Source organism: Mirounga leonina, unplaced genomic scaffold (assembly GCF_011800145.1).
Source record: "Mirounga leonina isolate KUSES-001 unplaced genomic scaffold, KU_Mleo_1.0 Mir_151, whole genome shotgun sequence".
NCBI lineage: Eukaryota > Metazoa > Chordata > Mammalia > Carnivora > Phocidae > Mirounga > Mirounga leonina.
Genome location: NW_023270377.1, coordinates 23,164,355 through 23,181,269, shown reverse-complemented (window position 1 = coordinate 23,181,269; position 16,915 = coordinate 23,164,355). Strand labels below are relative to the sequence as shown.

The 16,915-nt window shown below is 36.0% G+C and overlaps 1 protein-coding gene across 1 annotated transcript in view; it reads right to left on the bottom strand.

Moving 5' to 3' along the window:
• Positions 1-4,213: 4,213 nt before the first annotated feature.
• IKZF2 (IKAROS family zinc finger 2) overlaps positions 4,214-16,915 on the bottom strand; it is a 154,293-nt gene continuing 141,591 nt past the window's right edge. The window contains exon 9 of the mRNA XM_035007222.1: positions 4,214-12,571. Coding sequence (XP_034863113.1) covers positions 11,847-12,571 — 725 coding nt within the window. The 3' untranslated portion in view covers positions 4,214-11,846. The remainder of the gene's footprint in view (positions 12,572-16,915) is intronic.

Sequence of the window (16,915 nt, the reverse complement as noted above, 5' to 3'; positions counted from 1 at the left end):
ATGAGGTTGGGTTTTATTATAAATGTATCACTCACTTCACTATGGATAGAGTTGAGATTAGGAGGGAATCTTGGAAATGCTCTATGCTACAGAATTAACAGTAAAGAGGTGAGTTGGTAGGTAGGTTTTAGCACCTAAGCAGAATAAGTATAATGTCTAGGTAGCTCGCTGAATTTGGAAGATATAATAAAATGATAGCTCATCGTTGCGAACACTTGGATATCATGGCCAGAGCTTACAGTATTGATAACTTCATATCGTTCATGATGACTTAAGGTTTTTACATAGGAAGTCATTGGAAAACAAAGTGTAAATACCAGAAATTACATTCTACAATAAGGAAAGAAAATGAATATGGGGATATAGATAGTGTTTTAGAAATGGGCAAAGAGGGGTGCCTGGGTGGCTCAGTTGGTTAAACGACTGCCTTCGGCTCAGGTCACGATCCTGGAGTCCCAGGATCGAGCCCCACATCGGGCTCCCTGCTCGGCAGGGAGTCTGCTTCTCCCTCTGACCCTGCCCCCTCTCATGTTCTCTCTCTCATTCTCTCTCTCTCTCTCAAATAAATAAATAAAATCTTAAAGAAAAAAAATGGGCAAAGAATTACATCAATGATGAAGGAAATTTGGTAAATAATCACAAGCCCACACTTAAGTATGAAAGTAGTCTTTAGGAGACCAAGTTAGGGATAATTTATCCATTTTAAAAATTTCTGCAGAAAAAACTTAATTCCAGGTTATTGTTGCCCTTCTACTTAATGCTGTATTTCTCAGCCTTTCTGATGCTCTGAGTTCATTTGGGATCATTCTGTTTAAAATTAGAGTAAATGGGGCGCCTGGGTGGCTCGGTTGGTTAAGCGACTGCCTTCAGCTCAGGTCATGATCCCAGGGTCCTGGGATCGAGTTCCGCATCGGGCTCCCTGCTCTGCGGGGAGCCTGCTTCTCCCTCTCCCACTCCCCCTGCTTGTGTTCCCCCTCTCGCTGTGTCTCTCTCTGTCAAATAAATAAATAAAAATCTTTAAAAAAATAAAAAAATAAAAAATAAATAAAATAAAATTAGAGTAAATGAAATGTCACTTATAAGGTATGTCTGCTGAAAATATTTTTTTTATCTGCTACTTTGTAATATTTGCTGCCTTGGTCCTATTGGGCTGCTAGAACAAAAGACCACAGAGGTGATAGCTTAAAAATAAGAAATTTATTTCTCACAGTTCTGGAGGCTGGAAGTCCAAGATCAAGGTGCCAGCATGGACACATTCTGGTGAAGGCCCTCTTCCCAGGTCATAAATGGTGACTTCTCACTGCATCTCCATATGATGGAAGGAACTAGGGAGCTCTGTGGGGTCTCTTTTAAAAAAGCATTAATCTGATTCATGGGGGTTTCACCCTCATAACGTAATCACCTGCCAAAGACCTCCCACCTCCTAATATGATCAAATTGGCATTAAGATTTCAACATAATACATTTTGAGGGGGACACAAACTTTCATACTATAGACTTGCTCACCCCCTTTGTTAATGGGGCTTGCCAATCAGATGCTGAATAAATTTGTTTAGAAAATAAAATACTGGGCTAAGTATATCTGGAATTAGAATCTAGTTTTAGCTTTTTTGCTTGCTTAGGGTTTTTATGAGAAAAATCACAAACACCCTGAACTTGTTTCCTATCAGTAACATGAAGTATCAGATACCCTACATTTTCCATAAGAATTTTGAGAGTGAATTCGATAAAGTCAGTAACAATTGCACTAATTTGCAAAGTACTTGTGGAGAAGGTCATAGTTTAAACTCATATATATTCTGGTTGCATTAAATTACTTGTATTGAAAGAAGCTGTATTTCAGATTAATCAGAATTATGACAGGATGAAGAACAGATAGCAAATGGTACCACATGTTATGCAGAAAAGAGGGGAACAACAGAAAAGATTGTAGACACAGATGATGAGCATGAAAAAGGAGATAGAAAGAAATGTAGATGAATTACATGAAAAAAAACAAAACAGGAAAATAAGTGGGGTGGGGGGAGGAAGAAAAGGACACTCACTCCCTGGCCTAGGATACTCCACTTCCAAGATGTATATCCAATTATACTGCTCTAAAAGCCAAACACCCTAGGTCCCCCATCCCTTCCTTGAATGGGGGATGTTAGAGTTGGAAACTTCATCATTTATAAAAGTTGTATTGGCCATAGTCTTTTAAGATTTTATATCCACCAAACCCAAACCAATATGTGGTAGGCCCAGCGCATGAATATAATATGGACTTTATTCCCATTCCCTCTTAGTTATAGTCTTCTACTTCCTCATCAATGGAGTTCATGAAGTGCTCCCCATGGAGACTGCTAACTCTGCTTGCACTCTCCATCAGTTGAGGTAAAATGACAAGTGATTCCTGCCACTTCATTCATAGGCTTACCCAATTCAGTACCCTTACCGTATTTCCTTAATACCTTTGGTTCTTGCAAAAATCTTGCTTCTTTGCATATGTTCCAGTTGGTCAGATGATCAGGTTCATACACCTCTTTTAAAGGTTTCTAGAACAAACAACTCAACAACAATATGGGCAGTTTCCGCTTTTACTGTTTTGAGGTACTTTTCCTGTGCCTGACAAAATTCCAAGTTAGAAGCAGCTGGTTTGATCTAAGACATTCTAGGATTATAGAGCAACAGTAGGGACAAAAAAATAATAATAATCTCAGACGATTATGTTTTTATTTTCCAGGATCTCCTCCCCACCCACCCCCCTTAATTTTATCCATTTTTCTGTGGGATTATGGATACTTTATCACTTTGTCAATTTCTCCCATCTGCCTGTTAGGCTAGTTTAGGGAAGCACTTCCCTCAAATTTTGTGCCAAATGGAAGAAAAGCAGCAAAACTCAATTTCAGCAGTTATTATCTTCATTGGTACCTCTAGTGAGAGGTTCAAATCATAATGGGAACTTTTAGTGGGGCTATTAATAAAACATGAGGTATTCCTAGAAGTTTAATGGGTGCTTCTTTGAGCCCCTAAGAGCAAGATGTAGAGTTGCCAAAATGCTAAAAGGAACTTCCTTTATCAGGTGGCTCATACCCTAAAGACAGCCCTTTGTCTTGAGCATATTGATAAAATCTTAAAATCATATCAAGAATTAAAATATTTATCATTTCTCTGACCCTACTGCAATAGAAAAATCAAAAACATATGGCATCTTTTTAAAAAGTCTTTTTCATTTTGCTCTTGTCAACATTATAAACACATGAATTTGATAAATATTGTTGATCTTCAAGGAATTCTTCATAATGTAATGCTAGACAGTAATTTGTTAGGCTCATTTTCTTTTTCTTTTTGCCTTGCTACTTCTTTTGTTTGTCTTTTCCCCTGAGTCAGGTATTTTGAATTAAAAGACAGTCAAGGAAGTAAAATGCCATTGAATGTGTAGTTCTTTTCATTCTATGTGAAATTATTGGGAAATGTGATAAGTATCCACAAAAGTTTATAAATGCTTACTGATGAAAAATTCTAATAACTCTCAAATGTGATGGTGGCCTTGAAATTGGCATGGAGGATAAGCACATAGCTAAAGGTAAATGAGCAGTCATATATGTTCTTTTACATTTCTGGTTATGAAGACACTGGTAACAGAACAAACTTCTCATGGAAAAACATAAGCTGCATTTATAAAAATCTGCGAAGTATATGATTCATATAGTGAGAGTTTAACATAAAGCAGAACAGACATCTACATTTTTGCCAGTGTGATTGAACCATGTCTCTGACTTAATCCTTCTTTAATCTTGGTCTGACTCTTAAGAAATGCTGTTTTCCAATATGGGTATTGAACCATTTGTTGGAATTCCTTGCATAATTTACTGTTTCTTCTATAAATATACAGAGGATAGGCTCTGACATACATACCTCTTAGATTTAAGGGTAAAATAAGATATATATGAAACCTGTTGGAAGAGTAAAGAGATGCCATCCTTAACAAGTCATGGACTACTTTGTACTCTGCTCTGGGGGCCTACATAGTAAAGATGGAGATTCCTGATCTCCAGTGCACCTGCATCTCTGGGTCAAGCAGTGTGACATGTATACACAAGGACAGTAACTTAAGCCTGATATTATTCAAGTTTAATCTTCTGTATTTGGAAGATGTGTTTGTGTACAGAATTCTCACCAGAAAGTTTTTATAGCAAACTTTTAATGTCAGAAGTTTATTTTATTGGTAAAATATTAAATAATATACAGAATTAAAAACTGCACTTACACTTCTGAGAAGAAATAAATCTTGGACAAATTATATGCTTGTTCCTGAGATTCCCTAAATTTATTCCAGTAGCTGTGCACTCAGACAGTACAAACCTTTATAATATAATCCTTTTCACAAAGTATTACAAAGTTTCTGCAGCTTCTTTAGTTGTACACACATACAGACACACACTCACACATGCATATACAACACTCACACACGTATACATGGTACCCACATACATGCACAGAACATGTATGTGTGTGCATTAAAAACAAAGAAAATACAAGTCCCACATTTTAGTCTGCAGTGATAAAACTGTTTAGCAGAGGTCTCCAAATTGGTAATATAGCAGAGTGACTCGTCACACAGCTACAAAGACTGTTTCAGTATTTCCATAGTAAACCTCATTTTCTGAGGTATTGTATTTGAGCCTTAAAAAAACTACATTACACTGAGCAAACCTGACATACAAGGTCTGGAATTTTAATTTTACATATATATTTATATATATTTCTTTTTTAAACAATTTTTATTTTCCCAAATTATTAGTTTGAAAAAAAAATGAGGTTTACTGGTTTGACCTATTTTTTTTTTCTTTTGCTTCTAAAACTCAAAATATCCTAGAAACTGTCAAGCAATTAGTTTTTAAAGTAGTCTAATTACCTTTGGTATTGTTAAAGAAAAAAATCTAAAATGGCCAAGACACATACTATACAAATGCAGTAACTGCCTTTAAAAGAAATGCCAAAGAAATGTTATCTTTTAACAAAACATGTATTTACATTACAGCAGTTTTACTACAGGGACACGGGTATAAAAAAAGAAAACCAGCATTCTACATATAAATATGTATGATACGAGAAAAATACTTCTTACTTAAATTTGTATGAAAACAGTGCTCCAAGTATTTCTTAAAAATTGTCTTCAGTAGGTGATCGGTGTTTAAAATTGAGCTAAGTGCTTTGCTTTTATTTTAAAGTTCATTTCCAAAAGAAGGAAAATGAAATAAAAAATATTTAAAACACTGGGCAAGGGTAAGAAGAAAATTCAGTCTTTAAGAACTGCAACTTTTTCAACTTCAGGACACATTTCTCTGGCAAAAGATTACCAGTTCCAGTGAAAATTTAGCCTAAATATAGATACCGTAAGATTAGACTAGTGTTTTCAACATTCTCTAATCTTTTGACGATGGAGTGTTTTTCTTTGCCTGTTGTGTCCTTTAACTAACATACCATGATTTTCAAGGGTTTCTTTTTGTCATTAACTAAAGAAAGAATAGGTCAGTTAAAAAAAAAAATAACCATAGTTTTTAAGACTTCAAGGAAAGTATTGCACTTGTACAGAAAGAAAAGAAAAATATATTTTGAACTAAATAGCAGAAGCAATCATTCTGGGATTGCAAATAACACATGGTCTAAAAGATCCAACTATTAAGAGCAGATATGAAGCCTGGAGAGCCCCCTCCAAACCTGGAATATTATTATAGTAATGTTAAAGCATTTTCTCCCAACTGGGAGACAGTTAAGACTTTTTGCTTTAGACTTTTAACATCTTTCTAAATTCTTGCAAAGAATTGTTTAATCTCTCATACATTTTAGAAGGAAAAACAAATCAGAACACAAAACCCAACTAAAAAGGAAGGCAAACATACCATATTATGATGACATAATCTCTGAAGTCCTACTTTAGGTACCCAATATTTGAAAGTGAAAGTAGCACAAGGGTTATATACCTTACTATGTTTAATCCAACTACTTCTCTTTTTAATATAAAACTACACTTGAGTATAAAAATATGTCAGCAAATTATACAGCCAACAAAAATCACACAAAAAATGTTAAGACTTAAGAGACTGATGAATCCGAAGAGTTGACCTAATCGTCACACTAGTAGGGGAAGGAGAGGCAGAGCTCTCCAGAGGCCGGACGACGACGCAGACAGGGGAGCAAAGAGGGGGTGGGGGAAGAGACAAAACTTAAGAGCTAACAAAGAACTTCGTTACACAGAAGGGGAAGTGATTTATGTTCAAAATCTGAGAGTGCTTGACAGTCAAAATGTTTTATCACAGTTTCAGAAATTGAACTACTTAAAAAAAACATACACAAAATAATAAAACAACAAGAACCCAAACCCAGAGTCCTTCCCTTGTTACAGTGTATTCATTTTTTAAAAATCCATTTCCAGTAAATTAAGTAGAATCCTGATAAGTGCATAGTAGGGGATTCAGTGACCTGCACCCGTCTGAGAAGCTTTTCTTACTGTGTGTCACTTGAGGTAATTTGAAGGGCCCAATTAACTGCAAACTGGCTTATCTGTACCTTTATGAAGTTATATGTTGTATTTTATGCGGCTTAGCAGAGGGCCTCTAAATTTTATATTTTATTCACAATAAAAAGGACATCTTAGAAAACTAGTCATTCACGTACCACTCTTTGTATGGGGTAAAGGTTAATTCACAACAAATTTATACAGAAAATATACAAATGCAATGTTATGGGAGAAAACCCCATAAACAGAATTAGGAACTTATTTCTAAGAGTGCATGTGAAAAATATCCACAAACTTACAGTACAGCAAGAGAAAACTAAAAAGCTAGAAATATAATGTTACATAAAAACCTTATGGAAATCCCAAAATTTTAGGTTTCTGCAATAAATGTAAAAATATTCAAGGTGTCATTATTTGGCCTAGCAATATACTATGATAAAAAGAAACACTAGCGTATCACAGCTTCTTGGTCATATGACATTTGCTTTGTATAACAAGCAGCTTGTTTTTTTTGTATTTGTTTTTGTTTTGTTTTTTTTTTTAAAAGCTGTCATATCCTAACACATCCATTGCAAGTAATACACAATCATGGTAGGAAACCATTTGAGATTATGCTTTGGAGAATAGCAATGTGATATGACTGTTCAGTTTTGTTTTGTTCAAGGAGAATTAATTACCTGCTTCTTTACATTATTCCATAAAACATTAACAGATTAGGAGACAGTGGTTCTCAGACTAGTACAACACTAGTCTATAAATTCCAAAATAATACTGTATTTTATTGACCAAAAATTCCACTAATAAAGCCTGTGTGATACTAGAACTTATTCTTCCTTAAAAACAAAACAAAAAACACATGCCATAATGCAATTCACAGCTGAAATTTCCCTCTATGCCATATTTTACCTACGTGATCTTGTAATGGTATTCAGAAATACTATCAAACTAACAAGATTAAAATCTGGTTTCAAAGTTTCCTTTTACTTTAAACAGATGAGCTGAAATTCTCTGTATTGGAAATTCCTCTAACAGTTTTGCCGTTAAGAACACGAAGATGTATTATATAGTACTCAAATTTAAGTGGTTTTTAAAAATACATAATAAAAGTGTTTGTAGAGCTACAGCAGCTAACCAACACTCTCTCAATGCATTTTAAAAAGGCACCAATATAAAGAAATTTTATAAGTATTTAATACGTTAAATTCAGGATCTTAAGATACCAGTTACTGTATATTTTAATTATTTTGCAGAAACTGGAGGTTTAAAAACATTTCTAAGATAACTCTCATATATACAAACTTCAATTTCACCCCTACTCTTTTTTTCTTTTGCGTTTGGGGATTTTTTTTTTTTTTTTTGTGATAATCGCATACAGATAGTACTTACTAAAACAATATATAAAATATAACTAAAGTTGACCACATATGTAACATATCCCTTTTTTGTAAAATGAACATTTCAAAGTAAAAAAAAGACAATAATGTAGCCAGTATCTCTTATAATCTAAGTTCTGTCTTGAAACTAGGGGCATGCAGATTTTTGTTTATATTTTTGCAGTCTTTTCTGTTCTTTTTCTACTTTACGGAATCATTTTGGAGATAGGATGAAATAACATTTGGAGAATAAAACATGATTTTCATCTAGATGCTTTCACTAATGTATATTTTGTCAAACCTTTATAACATAAAGACTTCATAGTTTTGTGAGGTGTAGAACCGATACACAATAACTATAAATAAAAACAACATCAAGCTCACTAAAATATTCTGGTCTTTCTCCATTTGCCAACAAGTAAAAGTTAATCATTTTTCTTTTCTGTATCTTCCTATTTAAAAGTTATTTGTGTTTCTTTCACTTTGGAAGTTATACCAAATCAGCTTACAGATCTTTTTGTTTGTTTTGATTTTTTCTGGAAATAGATTGTAAAGACCCAAGGTTTAATGGTTGAACTAGTCCTAAAGACACACTAATAACTTCTTTAATATTTGTTACTACAATCAGGTAAATTTCCTAAATTGCTCAGGTGTTAATTATAATTTTAATTCTTTGTGTGCTATTGCCACACGTGGTCACTAATTGCTCCTTCTCATGACTTTTCTTTAAGAGTGTGTACGTGTGTACAAACATACACTGTTGCACACCTACAATTGCTTGTACGTTTGTAGGAAAGACATTCCCTACTTTGTAGCCAAATCTAAATCCCGGTCTCTCATTTTCCCACTTTGTCCCACCAGAAAATTCTCAACGGAATGTTTTAACAACTTGAAATCTCTTCCAGTCTGCTTACTGGTCATTTTCACTGTTCTGAAAAGCCAGACGAGAATGGCTTTTGAAAAGTGATTGACCACAGTTAGCGAGAGGCAGCACACACCTCCAACAGGAACTGGACATAAATTTCTGGGCAAAATCAGGGCAAAGCCATGTGATGAATTTCTGAGTTTTTGCCAAACTAGGAAAGAGAGGCTAACCCATTTTCATGCCCCTCAAGTACTCTGTAATGTGAAATCTCACCTAAATAAACTGGGCATATAACTGTTACGTAAAACTTGATTTATTTGGTGTCTGACTCTCATTATTTTTAGGCCCTAACGACTCGCATATTTCCTTTTGTGAAGAAGGAGGCATGCAAATATAGCCATTCAGAGTTTCCCAGAAAGCACTGTGCCCACAAAATTTCTTTCTAACCTGCACATTTGAACGGACCTCGTCCTCATTTGTTCCTGCCACACCCTGAGCCATCTTTACCTCTTTCTGTTCCTCATATCGTGAAGCTAAGAAAGTACAAGTATACCCTTGTAGCAAATACACTCTCACAAATATTCAGTGCCTTCCATAAAATAGATTTCCAAAGAGATGGAATGAGAAACAGAGTGTACATTAGTACTGTCTTCAGGGGGGTACTATACAACTCTTTAGGTCCACCTAAAATTCAGCTTCATCCCAGGGCAGTTAGGTACATGATTGTTCATATACTGAAGAAAATTCCTAGATGATGCCAGCAGAGATCCACACACAGCCAAAGTGATGAACATATTATCTGCCATCCAAATGCTTCCTTAAATCGCAGTAAGACACAAAATCAGTAACCTTAAATTATTTACCTTCCTCCAAAAAGGAAAAAAATATATGAAATTCCAATTTTCTTGAGTGGTTAGGGTAGGGGCAGTAAGGGAGTCTCAAAAACATGCTTTACTTTTGGACATATTGTATGTTCACAATGTACCAAAGCATGCAGGGGGGAAAAAAGTTGACATTCTATTTAAAACATTTCATGTCTCTGTTTTGGTGCACTCTCTTTGATTTAAAGGAACAGTTTGGACATTTCTCCAAAAATAATTACAAGAGGGGCCAGTAAAGGAGAGCTGAGTTATAATCATTTTTGCCTAGCGCTAAGCTGTGTTAGTGCGTAGAAGTCGCTTAAATCAGCAGATGATAAATGAGAAAATGAGTAAAGAGCAGTATTGGGGCCAGGTTTGCTTCTCTGTCCATACATCTCTAATCTTGCTAGTTCTCACAGCATCTGTATGAAGAAACATAGTTTTGGCATCCTATTTAATGATTTTTTTTTAGAGCAGTTATCAGTTACTGCTTAACTGAATCAGTATTCAGAAATGGCTATTAGATATTCCAGTCATGGACAGGACTGTCCTCCCTCAACACAAGCAGCATGTTCTGCATCCAAGTGTGTCTCTCCCCTCCCCCCCAAAATGACTTGATCTCATCTGGTTCCTCCCCTCTAATGCTGTTGGACTGCAGAGAAAAAATAGCACCCTTATAAATGAAATAAAAAATTTGCACATGAAAAATGGAAACATATGCATGGATTAAAAGAAGAGAAAATTTTTACTAAGGGATTGAGATTCATTTCTGACAAGGACTTATAAATAGCTGAATGTTTTTAAGACAGAAAAATGTGCAGGACATGGTGACTTTCACTTGGAGGTTAGGTTACATTCTAGACTCCAAGTAGGGTAAAAATAAGCTTTGTTTTTTGTTTATCTGTAGTCTATTGTACAAGTTACAAAGAAGTTCCCTTTTCCATGCACCAAAAGTGGTAAATATTATTATTGAAGGAATACCCTAGTATAAATAGAATAAATAGCCCTAGTTCCATAACCTTATGGGGTTCAAGTTACCACATTCAGGTGGAATTAGTAATTGCTTTGAGATTTGGAAAGCAAAAACCTATAGCAAGATTTTTGTGATCTCCCACTCAAATAGTAAAAGATGATGGACTATAGATAGAACACTGGGTGGTCACAGCTTGAAAAAACCAGTGAAGAGAGACATACCAGAAAAGGGATTTCTGAGTGGGTCCCCCCCCCCCCGTTAGCCTAATTATATTTTTCTGCTGACTGGTTAACACTGATTAAATGCTGATAAAGTGACAATCGTAAGCATACTTTTAGAAACAAATACGCATACTATGCTGCCATCACATTATAACTTTAAAAGAAAACTTCCCAAACAAATTTATGAAAAGTAGAGGTCCTTTCTGGAAACTACTGACTGCCTCTTAGCCACTCTTAGACCATATGTTATTCTTAAAACTAGATAAAAATACTATTCATTAAAGGTGTTAAAAGTAAGGCTGCCAGGGTGTCTATAAAATGCCAGTCATCAAAACTATGGAAAACAGTGCTTAAGTTTAGAAAAATAAGATCATAGGACCTCAGATGTATTGTAGGTGTCCTTAACTACCTGTAGTTCAAAATTTTTGCTATATGGTACAGTGTATAACATACCGTATTATAAATTCCATTGGGGAAGTAAACATAGAACCCACAACAACTCATCCAAGGAGTTTATCACTGAAAGTAACAATGTGTTTGTGTTCCATGATCTCTAGAGGGGGAAAAAAAAACAATTTACATTTTGAAACAAAATTCTTCCTTGAAGAGTAAAATTACTTATACCACTTTAAACTGAGAAAGTTCTACCCAGAAAACTCTAAACTTTCCTGGCTTCAATCATAATCCTGAACATCAGTGGCAAATTAGAATCTGTCAGGTGAATCTATATGAATCAAGTGATTTTTTTCAAAGCATGATATACCTTATATTTATGCGTGGCAGAAATGGAACTGCTCTTAAATTCCCACAAAATAAACAAGCCAAGTTATCAAGAAACAATATCCCTTGTCCCTTCTCTCTTCTGTTTCTTCCTTATTGTAATTAGGCAGAGCAAATGACACTGCGTCCACAAAATAAGAATTAATGACAGTAATAATATTAAACAACTAAAAAAGGTATGTCAACATCTGAGGGAAGGTGGGATTGTAAGTGCAGTATTTCTTCATGTGCAGTTCGTTACTTCATAGGGGTCCCCTTTGGAATGAAAAAGCCTAATGGAATGTGTGCTCCCCTCGAACAATGTGTGATGAAAACTCGTAACGGTCCTGGCTTCTGTAGCCACAGATGTTGCATTCCAGTGGGTCCCGGTAGCCATGGCAACCCATGTGAATGGTGTACATGACATGGTCTAGGAAAAGGACTCGGCAGTGCTCACACTTGAAGGCCCTAATCTGTTCTCCTTCTCCATTGAAGACCTTGTAGATGTCCTTCAGAGAGCCCTTAGGAGCCTTGGTGGTATCCAAAGCCTTGACATCCTCCTTCATGTAAGCTGGGCTTTGTTTCCTCTTGGGATTTAAGGCAGGGTTTCCTTGGTAGGACTGGTGGTCATCATGGCTGCTTTCTGAGTCAGTAGAATCCAGGCAGCTATTGCTGGGCGAGGCCTCTCTTTCCTGGGGTCGACTCTTTGGTCTGATGAGAGAGAGAGGACCATCCATGTTGTTTTCATGACTATCGGAGGTTTCCCTGCTAATGGGTCTTTCTATCCTATTTGGATGATAGACCTGAGAATAAGCTGAGCTTATAACTGGGGCCACCTCAGCGATTGTGCTTGGCGGGTGCTGCATCAGTGGGTGAAGGGCCTCAGCTCCAAGGTAGGTGATTGCATTGTTGATGGCTTGGTCCATCATATGAGACTGCATTAGCTCAGCCTCCTTCTCATATGTTAAGTTCATATCAAAGTGAATGTCTGGGTAGCTGAATCGCATGAGCTTTTCCCCTGAAAGGAGGCGGGCGAGAAAAGTAAAACAAAATACAACAAAATTAGTGATTGGATTAAAATATAAATGTACAAAGTTAATCGTCTCCATTTTCTATAATATGATAATCTTATTCTTTAGATCAAGCATTGGGGCTCTTTAATTCTGCTGAGACTCACAAATACTCTCAACCTGCAAAGAGGATTAGTAATAAGAATTTCACAAGCCATTTGCACTTGTTTTAATGCCATCATGAAAATGCATCTAGGCTGAAAGGTATGATTGACTGTATTATTTTCATTCTCAATTAAAATTTCCACTTGTCTACAGCTCAGCGACTATAGGCAAAAGAAGAAATACCAGGTGAAAATAAGTCAGAGACTATGCCTGTTTTGCATATTTTCGACATCAGTGACCAAGCCACAAAGATCACAAAAGCGAGAGTGATCTGCTTATAACCTCTGTCACCTCACTGTTATATAGGGTTAATTTGGTTGCTTTAATGGCTATATTAGAAAAAAAATTATAAAGCCAGTATATGTCACCCTGGAGAATTAAAAAAACATCACCATTAAAATATTGTTAAAAGATGTATTGTTTGGGGGTGTCTGGGTGGCTCAGTTGGTTAAGAGTCTGACTCCTGATTTCGGCTCAAGTCATGATCTCAGGGTCATGAGATGGAGCCCCAGGTAGGGCTCTGTGCTGGGCATGGAGCCTGCTTAAGATTCTCTCTCTCCCTCTCCCTCTGCCCCCTCCCCACCCACTTGTGTTTGAGTTCTCTGTCTCTCTCTCTCTCTCTCAAAAAAAAAAAAAAAAGGCTGTATTGTTTGATAAATTGAATGAAATTTAGGACTGTTTAAATATAGGAGTCATTTCCAAAAGTAGTTTATTCATAAACTTGGAAAATACTATATTTTGTTGTTTTGCTTCTTGAAATGGAGAATTAATCATTTTTATACCACCCCTTCCTTATTCAGACATATGGGCAATGGTGCTGGTATGTACATCCATTGTTAATTTTCTATACTTTATCTTGATTGAAGGATTTCTGTAGTTTTCCCTTTAATATTTACTTCAACAAATTTATATTTTACTTCAGGATTAGCCATGAAAGAGTTCTGTGCATAAAGCAGGAGAAGTAATTTTAATTTTTCTCCTTTAAATATTGCCAGCTTTGGACAGCATATTTTATCTTTTTAAAATTCTGTCACTAAATGCGGTCTCCTACTAATTGCCTGGTTACTTTGACAGGTAAATCTCACAGATAAAGACTTCTTAAAAATATATGTGGACTTCTTATAAATGTTTAGTATGTTGTTATAGATGGATGCCTAATTTGTAATGTTGATGAAAAAACGTTGATCCACAGAACTGCATTCTGGAAAAGCACTTCAGGTTTGAAGAGAGGTCCCCAAAGTGAGATCAGGGTAATGATCAGAGTAATGAAGAAAAAAATGATGAGACCTTATCTCATGGCATTCAATTTAAGATATCACAATGTTAAGAATTTAAAAGTTGAGCTAGACAAACCTAATCTACATTCTCTAAGCTTACAGTTTACAGGGAGTGACAGCAATTTAGGGATCATTATTAATACAGTGTGATATATGCTATGAGGTCAAATAAAAGGAATATATAATTAGGGGAGTAAAGAAGACTTCTTGAAGAAAGTGGCATCAGAGATATTTGATGATAAATACTAGCTAAGTAAAGGAATGTGGGAGTGGAGCAGCAGGTAGGAAGGCTCAGAGGCAAGAGGGCATGACTTGTTCAAGGGACTACTTACATTTCACTATATAGCTGAAAGTGGAAATAGATGAGAAAGATAGAAAAGATAATAAAAGGGCTCATTCAACAGCTAAGGAATTGGAATTTTATCCCAAGGGCAATAAGGATTAAAAGGGTTAAACAGGGATGTGACTTGATTAGGTATTTATTGAGATGGTTTAGGAAGTTATTGCCATAAAGATCATGGTGGCCTGAATTAGTACAGTGGCAGTGGAAATGGAGAAAACTGGATGGAATGGAGAGAAATTTAGAAAATATAGTTTCCAGGGCTTGGTGATTATAGACATGGTGATTATAGACATGGTGACATAGAACATGAGTAAGAGAAAGAAGTTAAACATGGAGCCCAAGTTTCTGGCCTAGGAGACTTAGTGGATGGCAATGAGATAGAAAAGATGATGAGTTCATGTTGGGAAAGACTGAGTAATAGTCATGGTCCAGTAACTACCAAAATATAGTCTCAAATTTTGGAGAGAGACCTCTACTTGAGATGTAGATATCTAAGTCGTGGTTGATAGAAACTGACTTCTGAAGCCGCAAGAATAGAAGATATAACCCAGGCACAGGTAAAGTGTGAAGAAGAGAAGGTCAAAAATAGAACCTGGAAGAACACCAAGATTTTTAATGCCTGCCCATGGATCAAGGCAAGTTGGATTCTTGCACTGGGCCCCATGTTTACAGAGTTTTTTGCTCCTCATGGAATAAGGAATGTATATAGCCAAGGGAATGTGCCTATCTGGAGATTACTCCCTAGACCATACTCTGGATACCCAGGACCCCAGAATTCCTTGCCCAAATGGCACTGAGCTTGCATCAAGGGTTAGCACAGTCCTCATCAAAGGGTCTATCCTCCTGAGTACCAATTTGTGATGCTGGTATTCACACACTTAGGCCTGAGGAGTGGCCAACACACTACTCTTTATGTGCTATGTGTGGGGTCTAAAATGTGTAGGCTGAAGTGTCTACATACATGGGCATGAGGCCCCTTTGGTACTGGACAGAACCAGAGGTAGGTCTAAGAGAGGCCTGGCTGCAGGTCAGGCAGTTCTGCTCATGCTATCAAGGTCTGGTGTGGAACTCTAAGGAATCTGAGGATTCTATATTTATTTGAACTCAATCTTCCAAGTTAGGAAGGTAGAACACAATAGTTTTCAGCTTGATTTAAAATATTAAAATATTTAGGCACACGAATGGAGGCCTCCATTAGTACTTTTGCTCCATTTGCATAGCTGTTAAGGGTAAATTCATAATGAAGATTGAGAAGGAGCAAAGAAGCTAGAAGAAATGCAAGAGAGATCAATGTCATGGACACCAAGGAAAGAAGTGTTTCAAAAGGAATTAATTATTCAAGAGTGGCAAATGCTCTCTAGGAGTTGTGTAAGATAGTCTAAAAAGGGTCCACTGCACCTGGCACTATGGAAGCTAGTGGTGACCTCAATGAGGAAGAAAGCCAGGTTGCATAGACTGGGGAATGAGTAGAAAGAAAGAAATTATGGAAAGCAAGCATAGGGAACTCTTTCAACAACTCCATTTTTTTAAGAGAAGGAAAAAGTAGGTAGTAGCTAGAAGGAGACTTGGGTTTAAGGGAAGATTTTTTTTTTTTTAATGATGAGAATTTATCATATTACATATGAAAAGGAAAATGCCAAGAGAGGGGAGAGGTTGAAAATGTAAGTGAGAAAAAGGAATAACAATGTAAGGTATTTGGGGGACTGGGATAGGAGAATTCCAGAGCACAAGAAGAGGAATTAACCTTAATTAGAAAGAGGGATACTTCTTTCATTCAAACAAAGAGGAAAAAAAGAAAGTATTCATATAAATAAACATAATCTTTATAAGATTAGTGCTATTATATTGAAATTATTTTGACTGATTTTATTCCCTGTAAACTGAGATATAATACCATCAAGGAGTGAGATACAATGTTTGTGGAGAATGAAGAAATGTTGAAATGGCTACAGGGCTGAGTAGGAGAGAGGACTGTTGAAGAATGGATTAAAGGAGGACTGCTACATACATTGATGGAACAACTGATATTGGAGATCACTTATTCATTAATTTATAGTGACAACAATTTGTAAGGCTGTGGGGTTTTCTCCACAAGTACTATCAGTCCTGTCGATATGAGAAAGATGCTCCTCTTTTCACTAGAGAGTGGAGTTTCACCAGGAGGAGGTGATAGAAAGGCAACAAAGTAAGAGAGTCAAGAATATTGTCAAGAGAGTGGTAAAAGTGATTAACCATGGAATCTAAGCTGGATAAGAAAAAGAAAGGAGGACACAAAAAGATACGCAGAAAGTTCAGGGATCATTGGTCTGGAAGACTTGATAAGGTCAAAGAATAGTATTTAACTGAGGAACATGGTAAAAAGGAATTTATAAAAAAAAAATCATAGAGACAGTGTGTGATTATTTTTTATATTTTACTAGAAAGGATAATCCAAATAAAAAATACCATTAAATTCCTAATAAAAATCTAATGTCATTTTATTTTTTTTTAGAAATTTTTAAAAATCAAAATGTAATTTAAAAAAATCTGTCCCTCTTTTCTAAGGAATGTGATCAAATCAAATTGAG